This window comes from Arachis stenosperma, chromosome 1, assembly GCF_014773155.1.
Source record: "Arachis stenosperma cultivar V10309 chromosome 1, arast.V10309.gnm1.PFL2, whole genome shotgun sequence".
Classification (NCBI taxonomy): Eukaryota; Viridiplantae; Streptophyta; class Magnoliopsida; order Fabales; family Fabaceae; genus Arachis; species Arachis stenosperma.
The window spans coordinates 40,109,145-40,136,177 of record NC_080377.1 but is presented as its reverse complement, the minus strand read 5'-3'; the positions used below and the strand labels follow the sequence as shown (position 1 = coordinate 40,136,177).

General features: G+C 36.6%; 1 protein-coding gene across 1 annotated transcript; it reads left to right on the top strand.

The window, feature by feature from the left end:
* Positions 1 to 24,464: 24,464 nt before the first annotated feature.
* LOC130967596 (light-harvesting complex-like protein 3 isotype 2, chloroplastic) lies at positions 24,465 to 26,744 on the top strand. Its single transcript, XM_057892565.1, has 3 exons — positions 24,465 to 24,921; positions 25,923 to 26,060; positions 26,295 to 26,744. Exons 1-3 carry the CDS (start codon positions 24,489 to 24,491, stop codon positions 26,546 to 26,548), a joined length of 825 nt encoding a protein of 274 aa, XP_057748548.1. The 5' UTR covers positions 24,465 to 24,488; the 3' UTR covers positions 26,549 to 26,744.
* Positions 26,745 to 27,033: the final 289 nt, after the last annotated feature.

The following is a 27,033-nucleotide window of genomic DNA, read 5'->3' as shown; positions in this document are numbered from 1 at the left end:
GTAGATCTTGTTTCCTTTATTTGTTGTTGTTAATTCCTTTCAATAATTGTTGTTAGATTTCATTCTTGTTGTCAATTTACTATACTTTTCTTTTATGCCTTCCAAGTGTTTGATGAAATGCTTGGTTGGATTTTAGAGTAGAGTTTTATGTTCTTGGCTTGGAAAGGTAACTTAGGAACTCTTGAGTTACTAATGTCCAAGTAATTGATGATTGGGATCCATTTACTCTAGTTCTCACTAATTGAATTAGTGGAGAGTTAGGACTTATGGACTAGGATTGATATAGCTCATTTAACTTTCCTTTACTACTAGTTAGAGGATGATTTAATGAGATTAATCCTTGCCAATTCTCATATTGTGGTTAGTGATTAGGATAGAGATCATTGACCACCAACCCTTGCCAAGACCTTTTTAGCCATTAGTTTACTTTCTTGCCATTTATCTTTCATGCCTCTCATCAAAACCCCAAAAATAATTCATAACCAATAACAAGGCACTTTATTGTAATTCCTAGGGAGAACGACCCGAGGTTTGAATACTTCGGTTTATAAATTTAGGGGTTTGTTTTAGTGACAAACAACTTTTTGTATGAAAGGATTATTGCTTGGTTTATAAACTATACTTCGACGAGATTTTATTTGAGAAATTCTAAACCGTCAAAAATCCAATCATCAACGACGCATGGTTGCCTCTCCTGACAACAGAGCCTTCCATTCCGTGAGATTAGAGTCTTCGTGGTATAAGCTAGAATCAATTGGCAGCATTCTTGAGATCCGAAAAGTCTAAACCTTGTCTGTTCCGAGTAGGATCTGAGATGAGATGACTGTGACGAGCTTCAAACTTGTGACTGTAGGGCATGGTGACAGACGCAAAAGGATAGTAAATTCTATTCCTACACGATCGAGAACCAACAGCTGATTAGCCATGTGGGAAACTGTAGAGGACCTTTTTCACTAAGAGGATGGAAAGTAGCCATTGACAACGGTGATGCCCTACATTCAACTTGCCATAGAAAGGAGTATGAAGGATTGGATGAAGGCAGTAGGAAAGCAGAGATTCAAGAGGAATAAAGCATCTCCATACACTTATCTGAAATTCCCACTAATGATTTACATAAGTACCTCTATCTTTATTTTACGTTCTATTTATCTTTTAATTATTAAAACTCCAATACCATTTTAATCCGCCTGACTGAGATTTTCAAGGTGACCATAGCTTGCTTCAAGCCGACAATCTCCGTGGGATTGACCCTTACTCACGTAAGGTTTATTACTTTGACGACCCAGTGCACTTGCTGGTTAGTTGTGTGAAGTTGTGAAGAAGAGTGATATTACAATTGTGCGTACCAAGTTGTTGGCGCCATTGAGATCACAATTTTGTGCACCAGCGTTATATCCTCGAACGTGGCAAAAAGGCGACATCTGAAAGGATGTATCGGGTTGGCATTCATAGGTTGACAAGTGATATCACGAGTCAATAGGACAGACATTCATCATGTGCATCTTCTATGTGTTTTGTTTGCTTTGCTTAATTGCATCTCTTACCTAAATGAATAATATGCTTATTTGCTAGTTGTTTTACTTGCAATACATGTATATTACTTGTGTTTTACTTGCTTGTATTATCTGTGACTGTCTGGTGCTGAGGAAGTTAGGTAGGCGGTGGCGATGGGATCGCACGAAGGTTAGGTTAGCGAAGGCTGTGGGATACAGCGGTGTGATTAGTATTAGTTAGAATTTCCCTAAGTTTAGATAACTTTGTTTACGATTTAAGTTCTTTATTTATTTATTTTATTCTAAGCTTGAATATCCGTATGCGATGTGAAGTTCTAGGATTGCCTTTGGCGTCCCAGAGCCTTACATCTTACATTATTGGGCACTGTTACCATACTAAGAACCTCCGATTCTCATTCCATACTTTGTTGTTGTTTTTCAGATACAGGTCATAATCCACCTCGGTGAGATTGCGAATATGGTGACAGAGCAGAGTATAGTTCGTCATTAGTTTATTTCTATTTTGCTTTGTTGTAGTTACTCTCACATCTCTTTGTATATTTATCTTTATGGCCTTAGAGGCTTACTTGAGAGATAAGTTGTATAAGCTGTTTTAACTCCAAAACTCTGTATTTTTTTGTTTGTAACTAGTCGACTTAAACTCCAAAAGCTGCGGCTAGTTTCCTATGATTATTATACTCTTATATCTACATATGTTTTGTTCTCTTGCATCTATACCTTGTGTCTTATGCGTTAGCTTCGTGTGAGTGTTTTGCGCTTTTTGTAATTCTGTTTTTGAGCTTAATCCTTCATCGAGCTTCTAGAATATATTATTTCCTTCTATATAAATATGTATAAGCCTTGGAATTGTCGAAACCTTTTATTAACCTTTGCTTTACGGCTAGAGGTAAGGCTTAGGGTAATTAGGGTGTTACAACTGGAAGTATGTGTGTAGTGTTGTGGGATACCGAAGAATGCCAAATTGTAGGGTTGAGTGCAACCAAAGTCAGAGAAAGCTACAATGAGGTACAATGAACATATTGCAATTTTTTTATCCACGTTTAAAACATAGCATTAACATCCTATTGATTATTTTAAGAATTCATAATGAAGGATGATTCTGATGATTCTTACTCGGAGGTACTGAAGACGGCCTTGGACATGAAGTTGCTATTAAGGATTAATGTGAAAAGTAGTCATTTGAGTGGTAATGAGAACGTCTATAATGTCACAAAAGCTTGCCTTGATGAGCACATTATCCATAAATACAGCCAGTCTGTAAATGAACAATTTGTGAAGGTAAAGAAATTTGAAAATAGCAACCCTTACAATAAATTTATATAGTTTTACGAACCATATCTCTTAAAAAATCATGCAGAACAAGTCTATTGGATATTACAGGGGTTGGACAATGTCACTAGCTTGGATTGTACTACCGATGTTGTTTATCTTGGTGATGATGAAACTGTACAAGGTGGACAGGTAAGTTTTTTAGTGTATAGAAAAGAAAATTTCAATGATTAAAAAAGTATGATTAGAGTGTTAAGGATTACTAACTATTTAATTTTTTTATCATCAGAAATCCGTCAATGAGTCTAAGACAGTTACCAGCGGCAAGGGAAGAGCTAAAAGGATTGATGCAGGAATTATAAAAGTAGTTGCAAAGGACTTGGAGGGTATACCCGTAGGGTAGTTGTCAAATACTAAGAAGGCAAGGTTGAGTATTAAGAAAGAAAATAATCTTTAGACTTTGTTCTAACTTAGAAAGCTAAAAGGATTGATACAGGAATTATAGGAGTAATTGTGAAAGACTTGGAGAGTGTACCTATAGGGTTATTGTCAAGTACTAAGAAGCCAAGGTTGAGTATTAAAAAAGAAAAGAATCTCTAGACTTTGTTTTAACAGATGGTACTTAGTTTAATTAGTTGTTGTTTAATTAGAAATTATGTTTATGTCTCTAGAAAGTGTGCTTTTAGAATTTCGTTTTCTAATTTGTATTGATGCTACATGGAATAACCCATATCAGTATAGTTATTGATTATAAATTGTCTATCTATATCCCAAACTTACAATTATCATATTGTAGAGTACAATATATATATATACAATATAATTTACAAGAAACAGATTCAATAACGATTATACATAAGAGAAATTATTTATAAATTAGAAAAGGAATTATTAGAATATAGTATATCAACTTTCGCTATTCTCACTCGCTATTTAATTAATAACCTTTAAAGGATGGTCAAGGCATGCAACCAAATATATAGATTGTCAATATAAATAAATATAATAAATGATTTCAAATATATCTGATTTTAATATTATATTTATTTAAATACAAAAAACTATTAAAGAAGCAAAACATATTAAAGGTTGGGTTAAATCATCCCTTCCAGCATAGGAAACCTATGCTCATTCAATATTTGCTTATGCTATAAGAGAAAGATTTTTAATGAGGCATTGTATATTGTTTTAACAGTGATATACATTTAAAATAACAAGCAATGTGCTACATTGGAGTCTGTGAAACTAAACACGGTTTGAAATAGTAACCTTTAGATTTTGTTGGGTATAGTCTTTTTCTAGGATTTATATTTGAAGGTAAAAAAAATAGGGTTTAAATAATAAATTAAAATCACACATGTGACTCATATATGGCCTAAAGTAGTTACTATAAACACCCTATACAAGGATAATCAGCAGATTATAGGTATTCACATTACATCCCTTTCGCCCACATCAACATGAGCCAAAGTGCTACCTCAGCAGAGATGAACCTGGAACAAGTTTTTTCGGATGCTATCTTACTTAAAATTTTTAGGAGAAGCGAGCCAAAAACAGCAGCGAGATGCAGGGCGCTAGGCAAAGTATGGAATGAGATATTATCTAAATATAGTTTTATAAAGGAGAACATGTTTGCAATTTGACATTAGGATTTTTGCCAGTAAAAAATTTCATAAAAACAGTCGCGTTGCAGATATAGTCTCTAAACCGACAGAAATCCCTTCATACAAACGTTTTGGTTGTCACAAGTAACAAACCCCTTTGAAATTGATAATCGAGTATTCAAACCTCGAGTCGTCTTCTCAAGGAATTGCAGGGAGGTATGTTTTTATTATTGGCTATGAAAAAGATAAAATTGGGGTTTTGAGAATAGGAAGTAAGTAATTTAAATTGTAATTAAAATAAATAAATAACTGTAAAATAAACTTTTGGTAAGGTACGAGAAATTGGAAATCCAGACTCAGTTATTCTTATCAATAATAATGAAAGTTGAATCTTAATTCCACTTAGTCAACCTTTTTCTAAAGCAAAGGAAAGTCAAGGGACTAATTAATTGACATTCGAATCCTATTTATTTCCTAAGAAAAGGTTGGGATTATTGAAGTTCAGTTCAATTAGCAAAGATAACAGTTATCAATTATGTTGAGCTAAGATAACTCCTGAGTTACTGACTTCTCAACCAAGACCAAAAGGAAGGAAATTAAGTCTACTGGAATAACAATATCTTCAGATGGGAAGCGATAATCATGTAAATAAAAGAAAGCAATAATAACTGAAATACCTCAAATAATATTAATTCAAAGAAAATCATAACATGAAAGGTTCACAAGCCAAATGGACAACATAAATCAGATACAAGTAAAAGCATTAGAGTATTCCAAATGGAAGAGAAATATAAAGTAAAAGGAATATTAAACCTGGGATCGAGAGTCACTCTTAAAAACTAAGAGAATTCCTAAATCCTAATCCTAAGAGAGAGAGAGGAGAGAACCTCTCTCTCTAAAACTACATCTAAAACATGAAAAGTGAATTATTAATGAATCATTATGAATGAATGCATTCCCCCACTTTATAGCCTCTAATCTGTGTTCTCTGGGCCGAAAACTGGGTCAGAAATAGTCCAGAAGTCACTTCCAGCGCTTTCTGGTCCGTACAAGTCGCGGAAAAGTGACGCGGCCGCATGGCTCACGCGGCCGCGCGGATTGCATTCCTGCCAGGTCACGCGTCCGCGTGACCCACGCGTTCGCGTCGCCTAGCATCGGGGCAGCTATGGCAAATTATATATCAAATCGAAGCCCCAGACATTAGCTTTCCAACGCAACTAAAACCGCATCGTTTGGACCTCTGTAGCTAAAGTTATAGCCGTTTGAGTGCGAAGAGGTCAGGCTGGACAGCTTAGCAGTTTCTCCAACTTCTTGTATTCCTTCCACTTTTGCATGCTTCCTTTCCATTCTCTAAGCCATTCCTGCCCTGTAATCTCTGAAAACACTTAACACACATATCAAGACATCTAATGGTGATAAGAAAGAATTAATAATAAGCAAATATAAGTCCAAAGAAGCATGTTTTCAATCAAAGCACATAATTAGGAAGGGAAATGTAAAACATGCAAATAGTATGAATAAGTGGGTAAAGAGTTGATAAAATCCACTCAATTGAGCACAAGATAAACCATAAAATAGTGGTGTTCATACCCTGACCGAGGTCCTCCAACCCGGCAAATTCATAAGAGGTCCGACCTTGTCCTAAAGCTCACACCTAAAGGTTGGACCTCGGACAATAAGCAAAGGAAGGCCCATCAAAAGGAACGAAGCCCAAAAACCTAAAGGCCGAAAAGGCCTAGGAAAGGCGGTTCCACAAAGATAGAGATAAAATTCCCAAAAGATAAGATAAGACAAGAATATCTTATCCAGGGGAGATCACCGCCAACTACTATAAATACACTGGAGCACCCAGGTATGACATTCATTCCAAATCTACATATATCTGCTTGGACCCATGCTAACTTAAGCATCGGAGTGTCATTGCAGGTACAACCACCAACCATTCTGCATATCAAGCTCGGGTCACTGAACCCCCCACCTCGGGCCTCTCCAGACGACCGAGCTACACGTTTCAGGCAAACCCTCGGAACATTGGCGCAGTTGCCGGGGACCCTGGAAGTCATCTCTCTACCATGGCGGACGACCCTCTCAACAATGACCACGCTGCATCTGAACAAGAGGACGAAATTGACACCGGAGAACGACCGGACAGCCCTCTATCACCACGCACTCCAGGAGGAAACAAACAGAATCGCCCAAAAACATCACTCCCAAACAAAGATCCACAAAATTCCGAAAAAGAGAAGAGCTCGGAAATTCTAGAAGCAGTCCGAGCACAACAAAACCGACTAAAACAACTCGAGGAGGACATAAAAAAGCAGAAAGAAACTGAACAAGATCTGAAAAGGGAAGCTCGAAAGTGCAGAGAATTAGAAGAAAAGCTGCGGAAAATAGAGGCCAACCTGAAAGACCGGACAGAACGCGGCACCACCACCGAGGGCAACCACGATCCCTTCACGCAAGAGATCATGAAGGAGAAGGTACCGCGAAACTTCAAACCACCCGATATGGACCTCTACGACGGCACCACCGATCCAAGTCATCACCTCAGCAACTTCAGAAGCAGAATGTACTTAGTCGACGCCTCCGACGCGATTCGGTGCAAAGCCTTCCCCACCACTCTCACCAAGTCAGCCATGAAGTGGTTCGACAACCTGCCACCAAGATCAATCACCAGCTTCGAAGACTTAACCAAAAAATTCCTAACAAGATTCTCTATTCAAAAGGACAAAACAAAACATGCCCCCAGTCTACTCGGGATCAAACAAGGTAACCAAGAAACTCTCCGAGAATACATGGAGCGATTCAACAAAGCCTGCCTGGACATACAACACTTGCCCACTGAAGCAGCCATCATGGGACTAGCAAACGGCCTAAAAGAGGGACCGTTTAGCTAATCCCTATCCAAACGATACCCGACCTCCCTATACGAGGTGCAGGAGCGGGCAGAAAAATATATCAACATGGAGGAAACCTCCCAGCTAAGAGACTCTTCTAGGAAGGAATCAACCTACCCACTCCGAGATCGGGATCGGGAACAGAAGAAGAAAGAAGAACCCAACTCGGACAAGCCAGGAAGTACCACAACTACACCCCCCTCCGAGTCTCGCTGGTAGACGTCTACAGAGAAGTATACCACACCGAAAAGATCCCACCGCCCCGACCGCTAAAACACAAGAAAGCGGGGAGAGATCGGTCCGAATACTGTGAATATCACAAGCTCTACGGTCATTCTACTAACGACTGCTACGACCTAAAAAATGTTATAGAAAAGCTAGCCAGAGAAGGAAAACTCGACAGATACATAGCAGAGAAAGGAGAAGAGACCAGGAAGAGAAGGCGGGGAGACAACGAAGATCGGGCCGAACAAACCCCGCGAACCCCTGAAAGACATGTTCACATGATAAATGGAGGTTTTGCAGGCGGAGGAACATCCAAATCCTCGCGAAAAAGACACCTCAAAGAAATCTATCACGTCCGAGAAGACAGTCCCCTGCCCGAATTACCCACTATCTCATTTACCCGAGAAGATGCTCAAGGGATAACTCCCGGACACGACGATCCAATGGTAATCACCATTATCCTAGCAAACGCCAACTTACATCGAACCCTGATTGACCAGGGAAGCTCAGCAGATATCCTGTTCAAAACGGCCTTCGACAAGCTCGGACTTGAAGAAAAAGAACTAAAGGCCTATCCCACCGACCTATTTGGGCTAGGGGATACTCCGATCCATCCCTTAGGATACATCTCGCTCCACACTACCTTTGGAAGAGGCGAGCAATCTAAAACATTAAGCGTCGACTACATTATAGTCGACGTCACTTCAGCATACAATGCCCTCATTGGGCGACCAACCCTAAACAGACTGGCAGCTATAGTCTTGACCCCACACCTCTGTATGAAGTTCCCTACCGCAAAAGGAATCGCTACCCTAAAAGGCGACCAAAAACTAGCGCGGCGATGCTACAACGAAAGCCTGAGCCTAAAAGGGAAGGAGGTCAACACGATAGAACTCGGACGAGTTCAATCCCGAGAAGATCTTCGGCCACAACCAGAGGGAGAGACCGAAAAAGTCCAGATTGGGAACACACCTGAAAAAATAACAAACATAGGAGCAAACCTCGAAACGGGCCTAAAAGAGGAACTCATAACCCTCTTAAGGGAGAATTCCGACCTCTTCGCCTGGAAAGCCTCCGACATGCCAGGCATAAGCCCCGACCTGATGTGCCATAAGCTATCAGTCTACCCGGGATCCCGACCTGTCCAACAAAGACGCCGGAAGCTCGGACCCGAGCGCATGCAAGCAATAGAAGAACAAGTACAAGCACTGCTAGATGCAGGGTTCATTAGGGAAGAAAATACCCCCTATGGCTCGCAAACGTGGTCCTGGTAAAAAAGCCCAACGGAAAATGGAGGATGTGCGTCGATTACACGGATCTCAACAAAGCCTACCCCAAAGACCCATATCCACTACCAAACATCGACGCCTTGGTAGACGCAGCCTCAGGCTATAGATATCTCTCCTTCATGGACGCATACTCGGGATACAATCAAATCCCGATGTACGGACCCGACCAAGAAAAGACCTCGTTCATAACCCCAAGGGCAAACTACTGCTACGTAGTAATGCCCTTCGGGCTGAAGAACGCAGGGCCAACCTACCAGAGGCTAATGAACAAAGTGTTCTCAGAGCACATCGGACTACAGCTGGAGGTGTACGTCGATGACATGCTGGTAAAGACACAAGAAGACAGAAACTTGCTGACCGACCTCACCAGTATCTTCGGCACCCTCAGAAAACACAACATGAGACTTAACCCGACAAAGTGCACCTTCGCCGCAGAAGCCGGAAAGTTCTTAGGCTTCATGCTGACTCAAAGAGGCATCGAAGCAAACCCGAACAAATGCCAAGCGATACTCAATATGAAGAGCCCGACGTGTGTCAAAGAAGTACAACAACTGAATGGAAGGCTAGCCGCCCTATCAAGATTCTTGGCAGGAGCAGCAATAAAGTCACTACCTCTCTACTCACTCCTAAAGAAAGGGAAACCCTTTTCATGGACCCCGGAGTGCGAAAAAGCCTTTCAAGAATTCAAAGAATTCCTCGGGCAGCCACCAATCCTAACCCGACCTTTAAAAGGAGAAGAACTCGTACTATACCTCTCGGTGGGAAATCGAGCAGTCGCTTCAGCGTTAATACGAGAAAATGACCGAGGACAACACCCCATATATTTTGTAAGCAAGGCACTACAAGGGGCCGAATTAAACTATCAGAAGATAGAAAAATTCGCCTACGCCCTAGTGTTCACAGCTCGGAGGCTCCGTCCCTACTTTCAAGCCCACACCATCAAAGTCCGGACGAACCAACCCATGAGACACATCCTCCAAAAAACAGACCTGGCAGGACGAATACTGCAATGGGCAGTGGAACTGTCCGAGTTCGACCTCCACTATGAAACCCGGACTGCCATAAAATCTCAGTATCTAGCCGACTTCATCGCAGAATACACTGAGACCCCTGGAACCCCACTCTCATGGAACCTGTATGTCGACGGGTCCTCAAACAAAACTGGGAGCGGAGCCGGGGTTATACTCGAAAGCGACCAAGGAACGCGGATAGAACTATCCCTAAAATTCGAGTTCCAGGCTTCAAACAACCAAGCCGAATACGAGGCCCTACTAGCAGGTCTAAAGCTAGCCGAAGAGGTCGGAGCCCAGAAAATCACGATCTTCAGCGACTCCCAGGTCGTCACATCACAAGTAAATGGAAGCTACCAGGCCAAAGACCCAACTATGAAAAAATACCTGGACCACGCACAGGCACAATTACGCCACTTTTCAGAAATACAGATTCAGCACATACCTCGGGAACAAAACGCCCGGGCAGACGCTCTCTCAAAGCTTGCCAGCACCAAGCCCGGAGGCAACAACAGAAGTCTCCTCTAGGAAACCTTACAATCTCCCTCCGTGCTAAGAGAGAAAGAAACGCTAAATATATCCAACCAACAGCAAGGATGGATGACCCCCATACTCAACTACCTGAAGTCGGGAACTCTCCCCGCCGAAAGAAAGGAAGCTAAAAGACTCACGAAAGACGCCCAGAATTATACACTAATTCACGACGTATTATACAGAAGAGGATTCTCAAACCCCCTCCTTAGGTGCGTCCCGACCTCAGAAACAAAGAGCGTCCTCGAAGAAGTCCACGGAGGCATGTGTGGGAACCACCTCGGAGCTCGGGCATTATCCGAGAAAGTAGTCCGAGCCGGGTTCTATTGGCCGACCTTGCAAAGAGACGCAACGGAATTTGTGAAAATATGCCCGCCCTGCCAAAAACATGCCAATTTTCACAAGGCACCACCCGAAGACCTTATCAGCATCACCGCACCATGGCCCTTCGCAAAATGGGGACTTGACCTACTCGGCCCGTTCCCCCAAGGACCGGGGCAAGTCAAATACCTCATAGTAGGGGTCGACTACTTCACAAAGTGGATCGAAGCTGAACCCTTAGCCACCATCACGGCTCAGAAAAGCCGCAAATTCCTATATAAAAACATCGTCACAAGGTTCGGAGTCCCCTACTCCATCACAACAGACAATGGAACACAGTTCACGGACACAAGTTTTCAGAACTTGGTGGCCGAACTAAAAAAAACAGCAATTCACCTCAGTCGAGCACCCACAAGCCAATGGACAAGCAGAGGCTGCAAATAAAGTCATCTTGGCCGGGTTAAAACGAAGACTCCAAGAGGCCAAAGGGGCATGGGCCGAGGAGCTCCCCCAGGTGCTATGGGCATATCGGACAACTCCACACTCTACAACGGGAGAATCGCCATTCCGACTAGCTTATGGGATGGAGGCAATGATTCCTATCGAAATAGATGAAGGGTCACCTAGAACCATCTTCTACAACGAAAAAAGTAACCTGCAGGCACAAAGGGAAGAACTCGACCTCCTCCCCGAGGTCCGAGAAAGAGCTCGGATCCGAGAAGAAGCCTTAAAACGGCGAACGGCCCTCAGATACAATCAAAAAGTAATAAAACGAAGCTTCTCCATTCACGACCTGATTCTAATCCGAAATGACATCGGAACACAAAAATCGGGAGAAGGAAAGCTAGCTGCAAATTGGAAAGGGCCCTACAAGGTAACAGAAGTCTTAGGAACAGGCTATTACAAAGTATCTGACCTAGAAGGCAATGAGTTGCCCAGGGCCTGGCACGCCTGTAATCTAAGACGATACTACAGCTAGAAAAAGATAACCCGAGGTGTACTCTTTTTCCCTACAAGGGTTTTTTAATGAGACACCCGGTCAAGTAAGGCACCCGACCTAGTCAAGGGTAAACACTCTGTAAATATTCTTTCTTTTTTAATACTAATCAAATTTTTCTATTTTCTTTTCTTCTTCCTCGTGATGAAACAAATCCTGAAAAGTACCCCGCCAAGGCGCATTAATTTATGCTCGGCAAAACGCAAAAAATCATTGCCAAGAGACCACACAAGGTCGGCAAAGATAAAGCGACGAGGTTCAAATTAATGTGAGAAGTTATAAAGCAACTCTGAAAAGGCTCAAAAAGCCAAATAAAAAGAGATTACAAAAATAACTTAAAAGGCCGACCAACGACAAGGTCGGACCCAACAAAGGGAAGTACTCGACCGCCCCACCCGAGGTCCAGGAAAAAGCCCGGATCCGAGAAAGAAGCCTTAAAACGGCAAAAACAAAGATTTCGAAAACGCTTACTAAAAAGTTGCTATACAAAAACAACTAAAAAGTACAAGCGAAAAAATGAAATCAAAAGGAAAAAACAAAAGTTTCAAAGAAAAAGCGCTAGCTAAAAGGTTGTTATCCAAAAACAACTAAAAAGCATAAAGCGGAGCTAAAAGTCAAAACACGAACAAACACCGCATAATAAGCTAAAAAAGTTACTACAAGTAGCTAATAGCAAAAAGGTGTTCAAAGCATCTAAAAAAGAACCCACAGGCCGGGCCAAAAACCAAAAAGGATTACAGGGAACCAATATCCTTCCCGGACTCCACATCGGAGGAAGGCTGCGGAGGAAACATAGAAATCGGGACAGCATTGACGGCACCATCATCTCGGTTTAAAACCTCCACAACAGATCCCTCCCCGGCCAAAGGTAAAGTCGGGTCCGCAACCGGAACTTTAGGGTCAGACACCGGAACCTCATCCTCGCTGGGAGCAGGAACAATCTTTCCCTCCACAACAACATTATCCGTACTGAATAAACTCAGATCCAGGTCAGGAGCAAGAACCCGGACCTGAGCTTTCAAATTCTCAAACATAGCATCCATACCCTTAGCCACGTGTCCTTCTAACTCGTAAAAATCATCCTGAGCGGATTGCAACCTCTCCTTTGTCTCCACAAGCTCGGCATATGTCCGAGTATAGCTCTCCTTCGCCGCCTTCGCCATCTCCTCAGATGCATTCGCTGCCGCCACAGCCGCGGTAGCTTTAGCTTTCTCCTTCTCCAAAGATGCCTCCAGCTCAGCAATCCTAGCAGCCTTCAGCTCCCTAATCCTCTCGAACTCAGACTGAGCCTTCACAAGTCGGGAACTGGTCGCGCCAAGGGGGGATTTCTTGAACTCTCGGGCAATAGCGGCGTGAAGACTAGCCATCCGGACACAGCTCCGCGCCATATACTGAAAATGGTGCTCCATAGACACATCATCAGTAGAAATAAAGGTCTGAGGGAGAATATGCTGTTCAACCCAACCAAGAGCATCAAAATCCTTATCATTAAAACCGGCAAGCTCTTGAGAGGTCTTCTGCTTCTTGGGAGGAGGACCCGAGGACGAAGGAGGAGAAGAGGTAGCAGGTCCAGAGGTCGGAGGATCTTGATTTATAGGTCGGAACTGGGGAGTCGGAATAGTCTTCGACCGAGTAGTGACGCCCACAGTAGTCTTCTTCGGAGAAGATCGGGCAGAAGCCTCCCCAGCCTCGATATTTCGAGCAGCCACAGACTTCTTCGTCCGACGAAGGTACTTCATGGAATCCGCCTGAGAAGACATCTCTGCAGAAATAAAAGAAAAGGATTACCACAACAGAAATTCCACCAAAACAAGCAAAGCCAAAATACTAAAAAAGATGAATCTCGGAGAGGTCGGGAACTACCTAACTCGGAACGGAGAAGGCTTGGATCTCCCAACATTTTCTTCGTGTCCAAGTGAGGTGCCCGACCCCATAAACTGCTTACCACACCCACAAAAGCCTGCTCCACCTCATCTAGACTCTCAAGGTATACTTAGTAGACACTACATTCTCCTGCCAACAAAGAGGAAAAGAAGGCTCCCCACTCTCATCTAGAAAGAAAGGTCGGACGTCTCCAGTAGCCCGGACCTTGAAATAAAAGTTCTTAAAATCATGAAAAGACTCATCGTACAGGGTACAAAACTTCCTTCCCTGGTTAGCCCTAAAAGAGACCCAAGATACCTTTCCTCCACCCGACCCCGGCTTCGTCAACACAAACAAATAGGAAAAAAGAGAAATAGAGGGAGCAACGCCCAAAAACTGACACAAAAGTTGAAACAGCTTTAAAAACGCCCAAGAATTTGGATGGAGCTGCGTAGGGGCAAGATTACAAGACCATAACACCTCGGACTCCAGATCGGTAAAGGGAAGTCGGACACTCAGCTTAGAGAAAAAACAATCATAAGCATAAAAGAAGAGCTTCTCGGAACTATCTAGGGGCGGGAAGCACACTCTCTCCTCGGAATCTGGGGCTACTAGTTCATAATCCCTCTCAGACTCTCTATTTTCACATATGCTACAATGCCTACAGAACCTAACTAAATACTCAGAATCTACCACAGAAGGGACTCTTAGAGGAAGAGGGTCTACCCAATCAAGACCACATGGAATTTTAGTCGACATCGCTTGAAGAACCTTTCGAGACATAAAATTCTTACCTACAAAGAAGAATACAAACAGCAAGCAAAAATCACATAAAGAAGACAGCGAAAACCCATTCAGAAAAGCAAGGAACAAAAACACCAGAGAACAAAAAAGAGCCCCCCCATATAAAAACAACAGCAATGGCGGCGCCTCTTTTTGGGGCAACCCAGGCATAAAGAAAAAGAAACAAACAAGAGCCACACAAAAACCAGAAGCATATGATCACAAGAAAAAAGAAACATGGGAACAAACCTGGAAGAAGAAACGAAGACGAAGAGCTCCGAAGCAAGGAAAAACGACGGCACAGAGGAAACCCCGGAAAGACACACAGAAAGATTCGGGAAAGCAGAACAAGGAGAAAGAAGAAGCAATGCTCGCAAAAGCATAAGAAAGACAAAACGCAGAAAAGAGGAAAGGGAGCAAATAAATAAAACCTTCACAGAGCCCGAACGGAAATCGAGGAAAAACGGTAAAATGCAATAAATGCAGAAACGGCCATTTTTGAATTTTGAAAAAACTACTATGCCCGAGCACGACCTCCCAAAAAAAGGACGAACTCGGGCAGGGGCACTGTTCATACCCTGACCGAGGTCCTCCAACCCGGCAAATTCATAAGAGGTCCGACCTTGTCCTAAAGCTCACACCTAAAGGTCGGACCTCGGACAATAAGCAAAGGAAGGCCCATCAAAAGGAACGAAGCCCAAAAACCTAAAGGCCGAAAAGGCCTAGGAAAGGCGGTTCCACAAAGATAGAGATAAAACTCCCAAAAGATAAGATAAGATAAGAATATCTTATCCAGGGGAGATCACCGCCAACTACTATAAATACACTGGAGCACCCAGGTATGACATTCATTCCAAATCTACATATATCTGCTTGGACCCATGCTAACTTAAGCATCGGAGTGTCATTGCAGGTACAACCACCAACCATTCTGCATATCAAGCTCGGGTCACTGAACCCCCCACCTCGGGCCTCTCCAGACGACCGAGCTACACGTTTCAGGCAAACCCTCGGAACAAGTGGTTTATCACAATTAAGGGTAAAAACTTGAATCTGCTTCTTCAGGTTGGTTTAGCTGCTTGGGTGTATTCGCCAGATAACATAAGTATGATTGATTGTGTCAGTGGAGCCATCATACCATGTCAGCTGCCTATTAAGATTGATCAATCTGGGTGGTGGAGTGCTATTGGGTCTGAATATGGGATGCTATATCTGAGATATAGTATCAATAGTTTTAATTCTGAGGTGTTGGTTTGGAATCCCCTTCTGAAAAAGTCTTTGGTGCTTGGAAGATCCTATTGACAAACTATGCCGTCAAGCTATGATCAGATATACATTTGGATTCACTCCTAGAACTGATAAGTATTTCATTGTACATGTATCAAAGAGGAATATCAGAGATCGATTTCTTCACTGCAATGTATATGACTCGGCTTATGGGAAACGGTGACATGGTTATATTAAGGATCAAAGGCTGAAGAATTTGGGTGGAAGTTCTGTCGTATACAGAGGCAAGGCTTTTTGGATCAATTGGGTGGGAAGGCAATCCAGTATTGCCAGTGATATAGTTATCTTTGACATGGTGACGTTCGAAATCCAAAAAATTAAGATAAGTGATTCTCCAAACCAGGCTCAAAAGCCATATTTTCAATATGTTACTGTTTTTCAAGATAATTTATGTTTAATGGGTTATGAAATATCCAATATGGGATGGCACACTATTTTATCTAAGGTTGACATTGAAACCTTCAATATTGTTTCTTGGAGAAAGTTTATGGAGAATAGGCAAAGAAAAATCCATTGCAACCCCAGTTTTATTATTGGTGAAGATCTAATCAAAGTTCACGAAATGATTAAAAGTTCAAAGAGGACAAATTTTTCTCTTTCAACAGAGGTCTCAGTATCCAAAGTCAATATGATTACTCACAAAAGGAATATCATTTACTTATAGTTCATGGCCCTATGAGATGTGTCTCAAGTCTGCTTCAATTGTATCCCAAGGGTTGCTTATTTCCTGAGGATTCTGTGTTGTTAGTGGAAGTAGTATTATTAGTATTTCTTTTATATTATTAGTTAGTTTATCAAGTGTTGTAATCATGTATATATATCAATTATTGATAACTATATCAGGAAGTGTTTTCTAATGTGACTTTTGTTCATATTGATAAGTAGTTATATCAGTTATTTATAAGTAATTAATGAAGTGTTATTACTATTTATGAAATCATTCAAAATATATATTTGATTTAATATTCTATAATAACTGATTTTAAAGAATTTTGATTTATTTAAAAAGACAATGTATTCAAATAATTATCTTTTAATGTTTGGGGTTTATGAATTTAGAATTTAGGATTTAATAATTAGGGTTTACGGTTAGGGTTAGGTTTAGGTTTAGGTTTCAAGGTTTTGGATTTAGGGTTTATTATTAGATGTTTATATTATTTATTCTAAAGTAGATACCTATTTTGAAAAAGAAAAATTATTAAATACTTCAAGAACTTTTTAGACAAAAAAATTTAAAGATAAAAAAAGAAACACCACTCAATAGTTATTCCAATCTATCGTTCACTTCCACATAAAAAAAACCTCACTCAGAACACCAAAACACAGTACAGAAGTAGGTAGAATTAGTAATATGAGAAGCAACTATAAATCTAAATAGAGTACCTGTGATGTGAATCCTATTGCCCTCAGTGATCACTAACTCCAAACAATCATCAAATCAATCAATATAAATCCTACTGCATGTTCTGATCGAAGATCTTCATCCCTTTCATCATCAGATTGGAGAGAGAAGCTATTCATCGCAGCCATGCTCAAAACTGAGAGAACGCTGTAACAGGCAACAATAGAGCAGAGGTAGAAATCATAGGGCCAAATCATATCGCGACATCCGCCTCCTTCATATAGACCTTAGCCTTTCCGGATCTATGGAAGAGTTGTTGAGAGACATGACATGTAGAGTCTGAGAAAAAGAAGAATGTGAACGCCATCATGCCGTTTTCAAAAGACTCCTACAATTGAAATAAGAAGTGGAGTGAAAAGGAGTTTATAGGGAATGGGATAAGAAACAGTAAAATAGGATAGCTTGAAAAAGAGGTTTATAGGCGTGAGGCAAATTAGAAGGGTATAGGGAATAGGTGAAGGTTGCAGATAATTTTTTTATCTTCCAATAGAGATTTATCTACAGCATTGTTAATGCCAAGTGTCAAGATAAAAAAATAAAAATCACTCAATAGTTATTCCAATCCATCGTTCACTTTCACATCAAAAAATAAACATCACTTAGCATCCAAAACACCGTACAGAAGTAGGTAGAATTAGCAATATGCGAAGCAACTACAAATCTAAATAGAGTACATGTAAAGTGAAGCCTACTGTCCTTGGTGATCACTAACCCCAAACAATCATCACATCAATTAATGTAAACCCTACTACATGTCCTGATAGAAGATCTTCACCCCTTTCATCATCAGATCGGAGAGAGAAGCTATTCATCGCCGCCATGCTCAGAACCGAGAGAACGCTGCAGTAGGCAACTATAGAGCAGAGGTGGAAATCATAGGGCAAAATCATATTGTCACATCCGCCTCCTTCATATAGAACGTAGCCTTTCTGGATCCATAGAAGAGTTGTTGAGAGACATAACATGCAAAATCTGAGAAGAAGAAGAATGTGAACGCTATCATGCCGTTTCCAGAAGACCTCTACAATTGAAATAAGAAGTGGAGTGAAAAGGGGTTTATAAGGTATGGGATAAGAAACACAAAAATAGGATAGTTGTGGAAAAGGAGTTTATAGGCGTGAGACAAATTGGAAGGGCATAGAAAATGGGTGAGGATTGCAGATAATCTTTTTATATTCCAAAAGAGATTCATCTATCACATCAATGTTTCTCTACTCAATCAAAACTAAAATAATAGAAAAAAATAAAAAAATATTCAACATTTATTATTATTATTATTATTATTATTATTATTATTATTATTATTATTATTATTATTATTATTATTATTATATAGAATTGAATTACATTTTTTATGACTTAAATTTTAATTAGAATTAAATTAAATTTTAGTAATTAAAATAAATTAATAAAATTCTAGAATTGAATTGAATTTCAATGTTTAAAGTATTTATAAAATAAATTAAAATTGTATAACAGACAACTTCATCTTTTATTAATATAACATCATGTTTATTTAATAAAATGTATTTATTTATTAAACTATATAGAATAATTTAAATACATCTAAAAATTTTAGATTTAAAAACCACTAATATTTATTAAGTTGAAGGAAAGGAAAAATAAGAAAATGAAGATACTTTATAAAACCGAAAAATATATCGATCAATTACTAAAAAAAACAAATATACTATGTTAAAAACAAAAGAGAATACTTAATATTATATTAATTATATAGAAGTGAATTGAATTTTATGATGAATTAAAGTTTAACTAGAATTGAATTAAATTTTAGTATTTAAAATGAGTTAATAAATTTTAGACAAAAAAAATTTAAAAAAAAATATACAGGAATAAAATAAATAATCTTTAGATATAAAAATAAAATTAATCGGAGATAAATATGTATATATGTTATTATAAATCTTTTTACATCTTAATTTTAATTATTAGATTAATCTACATATTAATTTACAATTAAACCTGTATAAAAACAACACATTCTTACACAATAAAAAAACAGAGAAAACTAAAATTTGAAGTGTTGGCGCCAACACGGCTCTATCTTGTATTGATAACATTTTGATAGTGTACTTGATATAAATGAGTGAGAAAGCTTTTCTAAATTATTTGGTTTGTTAACCAAGTTCAAATTCAAACATTAGAGCTAAATGCATATTTTTATATAGATGTCATTCTAAGGTAAGTATCTTGGTGCATTGAGCAGTTTTGTAAGAGAAAATAAAACAATATACTTTTAAGATGTAGTATGTTGCTTTTGAGGGAAATAATATCTTTTAGAGATGGTCTAAAATAAGTACAATAATTTTGTGTTTATTAAATGTATTGTATTTTTATAAATTATTAAATTTTATTAAGTATAAATTAAAAGCTATTATAAAAAAAATATTGATAAAATTATAATAAATATAGAATACATTAGACGTTATTAATAAATAAATAATTAAATATCTTTTAATATATATAGTACTTTAAATGAGAAACATAATCTTTTATTTTAAATAATAAATATAAAATATATAAATACAAAAATATTTTATTTATTAAAATCAATTATCATATAATAAAATTTTTATAATATTAAATAATATTCAAAACTACAACATAAAAATATAAAATAATTAAATTTTATTTTAATATTATGACAAATAATTAAATTATTTTATTAAAATTTTATTAACTGATTACTTTGTTAAAAATATTATTATATAATACAAATTATTATTAAAATGAATACCCAATATATTTTTATTTTAACACAAATTAAAATACAAATTATTATTTTCAATTTAAAATAATAAAAATCTCACCACGATTTATATTTTATTTTTTAAAACGACTACCCAACAAATTTTTATTTTAATTTAAAAAATAAAAATCTCAAGCAACAATTTTTATTTTAAGTTTATTTAAAAGAAAAACAAAAGTCTCACCCAGTCATTCTTGTTTTATAATTTGTCCCTTATATTTTGATAAAAATTTAAAAAATTTAGTATTTTCTATTTTACAAAAAGGTCTCCCATATATAAAAAAAAATTGCCATATAAAGTATGTACAAATATTATTTTTTAAGTTATTAAAAAAATAAAAAAAATACTTGAGTCTCTCCAACATATATTGTAGAAAAAATAATAAAACACTAAAATAATAGATTAAAAAAATAAATGAATAATATTAGCAATATATTAGATAGTAGTAAAGTATTTTATTTCATTTTGTTGGGAAATTAATTCTATTTTTAATTAATAATTAGCCAATAAAATAGTGAATCGATAAGAAAAATTAAAAACTAACATTAATTAATTATTAATTGAAAAGTATTAGTTCTTGATTTTTATTTCTTATATTTATTATGATGTTTTTGTATCTATCGATAAATTAAGGATTAGCAAATTTTTATACTATAATAACTTAATTAAAAATTATTATTAGCTATAAGAATGTAATAAAAAATTCAACATGGAGAATCATCAATCATAAAAAAAATTGAAAAAGTCAATTTATAAATATTTAGATTAAGTACGATTTTAATATAATTTTTTAATATTATAAAAATTTTATTGTATGATAATTATTTTAATAAATAAAATATTTTTTGTATTTATATATTTTATATTTATTATTTAAAAATAAATAAATATATTTTTTATTTAAAATATTGTGTATTAAAAGATATTTAATTACTTATTTATTTATGTACTAATAATGTCCGGTGTAGTTTATATTTACCTCGGTCTATTTGTAACACCCTAACTTCCAGTACGTTATGATGATACCAAAAGTAATGCGTTACTAACCTGTTTTTTTTTATTATTTATTTAATATTAAGCTTTTACGTCGATATCGCATTTCAGTTTTAGAGAAAATTCTAGAAAATTTTGTTTCCATTAATTAAAATCATATATCAAAGAACACTAAGTAATAATAATCACATAATTATTAATAATAATAAATATTATACAAAAAAATTAAAAGAAAACTCAGATACAATTCCTATCCCTCTGTATAAAATAAAATTTTAAATAACAAAGGCGAGGAAATTCTATGAAAACAACTCAACTCATAAACTTAACTCATAAATAAGTTTAATAATCACCCGCAGCTTTAAACTGAGTCCTCGAACCTGTGTCACTGAAAGGGGGGAAGAGTTTGGGATGAGAACAAACCACACGTTCTCAGTAGAAAATGAAAATACCGTAAAAGTAATGAATATAATACAAATAATTAACATACTCAATAAAACTATTTTTTTAAACCTTTGGAAATACTTTTTACTTTTATTTTATATAATTATTACCTTCTTTAAATTTTCAAACTTAAAACAAATCTCAATCACAACCTCAGTTCTCAGTCACCTCAATACACAAACTAATAGCACAAGAAACATATCAACACACAAACAAATAGCAATAAGACAAACAGTACAATCACAGAGAAACAAGATAAGCAAACACAATCAAATGCAAATGCGCAAATAAGGATGATGCATGTCTAGTCCTATCGCAGGTAATGAGCTCATTTATAGGTTTCGACCTGCACACGACGCAATCCGACTCGCAAGTCAGATAAGGCATTCCGTGGCCTAACCTCTGCAAGTTTCTACTTCTTGCAGGCGCTGATTCTCCAGCTAAAACATGTGACCCTTTCTTCTGGAAGTCATTCCATACACATGGGCATCCCCACACAATCATTCACACATAAGCCCTCAGCTTAACATTTTCAAATCAGTACCTTAACTATTTACTTTCCGTCACCCTCTCATGACCTTTTAGTCATTCCATAATCACACGTGTTGTGTTTTCTTATTCCTTTCTTTCTTATTCTTAACAAACCGAATTCATTTCATAACTTAAAACAAAATCTCCTCAAAAGATTAAATTTAAAACATTATACTTTTCTTAATAAATCGAATTCAAAATAGAATAAATCTTTCCCCAACTAAATAAGTCTCAAATTATTTAACTTTCCAACACCAAATCTTTTAAAATAGCATTTCAAATAGAGTCCCAAATTTTATAAAAATTCGGTAGCACTTCGCCTAAAACTCGAACTTAGCCCCTTACAGGTTCCCTATTTCTCAACAATTATCAAATAGACGTTTCTCAATCAATCAGACATTCACAATTTAACAAATCAATCATACTCCACCATTCCCATATAATCCATCAATCCAACTCCAATCTCATCAATTCATAATTAATTTTCGCATATCATAGAATCTTTTCTAAAATTCAACTTAATCAACTAGTAATCCCAAAAATCAACCTTCCATAGTTCTAGTTATTTTAAAGTCATTTACTCTATAGCAAAGTTACTATTTTGTTTTAAAAGTCAGATTTCAAGAAAATAATTCAATAATTCAACTTCAATCTTTTAACAGTACTCAAACTTAATTCTAATTATTCATGAATCAACATTAACAACCATTAAAACCAAATCCAACCAGTCATAAGTCAATTTCATCAATTAACCACTCACAGCAACAAAACTAGTCACATGAGATATTTATGAATTATTTACACTTATTCACTAAACTTCAATAGCATTCATAGAATAAAACGATTAATTTTAAAATAAAATCCTCTACCTCGATTGGCTGGAATCGTAGAATTTAAACACAATAATACCCTTTTTATCATTAATTCTCAGCAGCAGCAGCAACCCCCAATGTAGCTGGAGCAGTGGCAGTAGCATCAATTTCGAACATGCCTGAAGCAGTCATGACCTCAACCGTTCTAGCTAAACTCAATGATACTAAAATAGAGATATCAACTATTGAAATTAAGATAAAAATATAACAGAAAAATAGGGCGTTAAACAGAGCATGAATGGAAGTGTTACAGGGTTACGAATGAGGGGGGGTTCGGTGTCAGAACAAAGAGGAAAACGCAACAACTTGCCTTTTCAAATGGCAAGCTTCAGCTGTGACAATTTCAATAAATACAGTAGAGTCATAAACATCATAAGCAAACAGAGGGTTGTTCCAAAGTAAATAAAGTTCAGAGGTGGTGATTATGGTAGCTAGGGTACATCTGACTCACCATTCATGACGGCAGCAACTAGAAACTCTGGCAGCAATTAGGGTACATCTGACTCATCATTCCCTAAAAAAATTAACTTATAGGACCCAATTGAAAAGAAAAAAAAGTATAAGAACCTAAATGAAAATTCGGTAAAACTATAGGGATCTACAGAGTAATTAAACCATTGAAATATTAAAATGGAAATTGAAATTCAAATATACCTATATTATTATGTATCATATATTACTATCTAATTTAATAACCAAATGTGTCACATGACACTCTCTTATTAAAACTGAAAGAAAATATTTTTCTTCAAAATTAATAAATTCTCTTCCTAAATTCTCTCATCTACCTCTCTCCATTTTTTTATTTCTCTCTACTATTTTCACTCTATATATAATTTATATTTTATATTAGTAATTTGACAAATCAAAATATATCATCCGATATTTTTTTATTACAATAAATAATAAAAATTTTTCTTTTAAAATTAACAAACTCTTAGTTTCATTCTTCGGCTTTATCTTTCTCTCTCTTTTCTCTCATTCTCTATTTTTTCTACTTTTCTGTTATACAAAAAACAAAATGAACAAAATAATATAATTCAAATAAAAATTATTATTATATACATATTCTTTTAGTTTTTTATTTAGTTTTAAATTTTTACCACATATATTTCTAATCTGTATTTTTATTTTTTTCAAATATTTATTACATATAATTTGAAAAAAATACTAATGTTATAATTAAAAGTTAGAATTAAGATTCAATTATTTTAAAAAAATTAATTTTAAGTTAATTTTATAATTATTAATATAATTTTTTATGCTAATATCTAATTATATTTTTATATACATAAAAAATATTATTTTTAAATAATAAGTATAAAAATTAATTATTTTTATTTGTACAACAAACTTAACATTTATTTAAATATAAAAGTATATACGTTAAATTGTTTCAAATTTTAGATAACGAATATTAAAATTAATTATTAACATAAAATTAGACTTTTTTTATATAAAAATAATAACTAAAAATTTTATTATTTGATATTTTATCTACAGAATCTTTGATCTTCTTAATTAAAATTTTTTGTTAATTTACAATTTTTTTATAAAAATAATTTGATTTTATAAATTTTTTGTATTATTATAAAAAATAGACTATAATTTTAAAAAATTTATATTTTCCCTGTTACGGACAAAAATAGTAGTATCCGTCTAATCAAGCTTGACTTGTGTGGTTTGATGTTTAAACTTAGTTAAAGTCGAAAGTTCGGGTTATTTACATGGTGTATAAAACTGTAATCAAGAGACGCTAAAGAGAAACACATGATTGGATCATTGGATGGGGAGTTGATCCAAAACCAAGAAAACGACAAACAACTTGAGCATCCACCATTGTTTATAACAACTTAGAGATAGTGACCCTACACAAACACAACCAATGCAATTGCAGGCCATGTCCACAACCATGGCATCTTTTTCTCCTCCATCACGCTTCACAGCCACACCTTCTTCCTCTTCTTCTTCTTCCTCACAACACTCCAAACCCCATCTTCTCAATGCCTTCCTCCCTCTCCGGCCCAGGCCCAGGCCCAAGAACACTCCTTTGTTGCTCTTCTCTCCCTTGAAGGCTTCTTCTGACAATGGGGTTGGAACTGCAGTGGAACTACCGCCGCCGACGGAGCAGCAGGCTGTGCCGGAGCCTCCTCCACCGGCGGCGGTAGGGACAAATGGGTCCGTTGGTGGTGCGGTGGCTGAGGAAGTGAAGTCTGTTGTGAGTGGTTTTGTAGACCCCAGATGGGTTGGAGGGACGTGGGACTTGAAGCAGTTTCAGAAAAATGGCAATACCGATTGGGATGCTGTTATCGATGCTGGTAACCTTACCAATTTTCCATTTCTACTTAAATAATTTAGCTTCTTACTTCTTTCTCTTGTGAGTTGTGAAAACAGGATTATGCAATTGGTGAAGAATGATTAATATCCGTTGTAAATTCTTCAAAAGCATAGCAGCTGGTGTTATCCTTATCTGTTAAGATATATCAATCGATGGTTAATGAAAAAAAAGGGGTTTATCTTAGGGTCCTATTTGAATTTGATGGAAGATAAGAATAAGAGAATAGAGCATTATGTAGTTTAGGCTATGTTTGGATTGACGCTAGATAAATTAAGGTTTCAACAATACAAGGTTTATATTAAAAGGAAAAAAAAAACACTAAAAAGCTGAAAGAAAGTGAGAGTTTAAAATTCTCCCTTTCCATTTGGTTGCTCTTGAAAGGGCATGGTGTTCGTTCAAATGACCTCCCCCCTCTTTAATGAAGCGATTTTAAGCAACATTCTCTTCAATAACACGATGGTGCGCAACGTTGCAAATTCCATTGATATATGAAGTGTCTTTGTGCTTTGGATTTTTTTTTATTTTTACAGAATTTCAGCTAATGATAGGGTGTGCATGGTTTCCTTTTCTTTTCGGTTCTTGAGCTATTGACTTGTATGATTTTATCATCCATACAGAGAGTCCTTTGGCTGAAAAATAATTGGGATTTCAGACGTATCCTATTTGTGACCTGTTTATAATGGTTGTTTTCCCCCCTTAATTTATAGTAAATTTCTACCTTTTTATTAAAATCGAGCCTCTTTTATACAACAAATATGATTTTAAGTTTACGGTACTCATAAACGTCCATTGAAATCAATTTTCCAGTAATGGGAAAGAGTGATCCTATTTGCAGTTCGGTGTGATTATTAGGTTGTGTTTCAAAGTTGATGTTTTCCTTGGCTTCAATTTTTATTCATGTGAAAGAGGAGGAACATATGAATGGCTGGTGCAAGGATTTCTTCAACTAAGTATATATTTCTGATCTGTAATTATTTTCAGAGGCTAGGAGGAGAAAATGGCTTGAGGATAATCCAGAATCATCCAACAACGAGAATCCTGTAGTTTTCGACACATCCATCATACCTTGGTGGGCATGGATGAAAAGGTTCCATCTCCCTGAAGCTGAATTACTCAATGGTTTGTCCTGCTTTGTATTCTAAGACATTACTTAAGAATCAAAGGTTGAGGCGCTGCTATATTGCATATCGAATAGGAATGAAACAATGAATTTGGATTGCATTATGCTATTTGGAAAGATAATCAAAGAATAACACAGAAAGCATGTAATAGAATAATGAATAAGTCGTTTATTAGCAGGATAAAAGCCATCATCACTGACTTGTATTTGTTTTCTTTTCGAGGGTGACACAGGTCGTGCTGCAATGGTAGGATTCTTTATGGCCTATCTGGTTGATAGTTTGACAGGAGTGGGTCTAGTTGATCAAATGAACAACTTCGTTTGCAAAACTCTTCTGTTTGTAGCAGTGGTGGGAGTTCTTCTGATCCGAAAGAACGAGGATGTCGAAACTCTTAAGAAGCTTTGGGAGGAGACAACATTTTATGACAAACAATGGCAAGCAACTTGGCAGGAGGATGAGAACTCAAGCACTTCCAAAAAAGAGTAGTTGAATTAATGTTTCCTAGTTCTTCCTACCCTCATCTGTCTCTTAATATATTGCTCTATAGAGACTAGTCAAAAACAATGGCAGGAATATGAATTTGACATTGTATTAAATTCTAACTCTCATATTAGTGCAGAAGAATTACCCATATAGATTTTGTACGTTCGGAATGGAAGAATTTTTTGTTGTGTCCTTGAAATTGTTATCAGACTGAGAAGTTCACTTCATTCGGTTCCTAGAAAGCAATAATGCTGAGGCAAATTCTTCAATGAACCATTAAATTTTTTAGTTATATAGTCTTAGACTATGAATAACTCAAATGATAGCAAAATTCTTCAATTTTAAGCATATTTTATCATGTAAACAATTTAGATTTAAGTTCCATGTAATCAATAAACTTACAAGGGCTGTTGAAGAATTAACCATACTTTGGAATTTCCATCAACAGTATTTATACTTGGATAAAAAAAATTTGTAGAGAAAAAGTT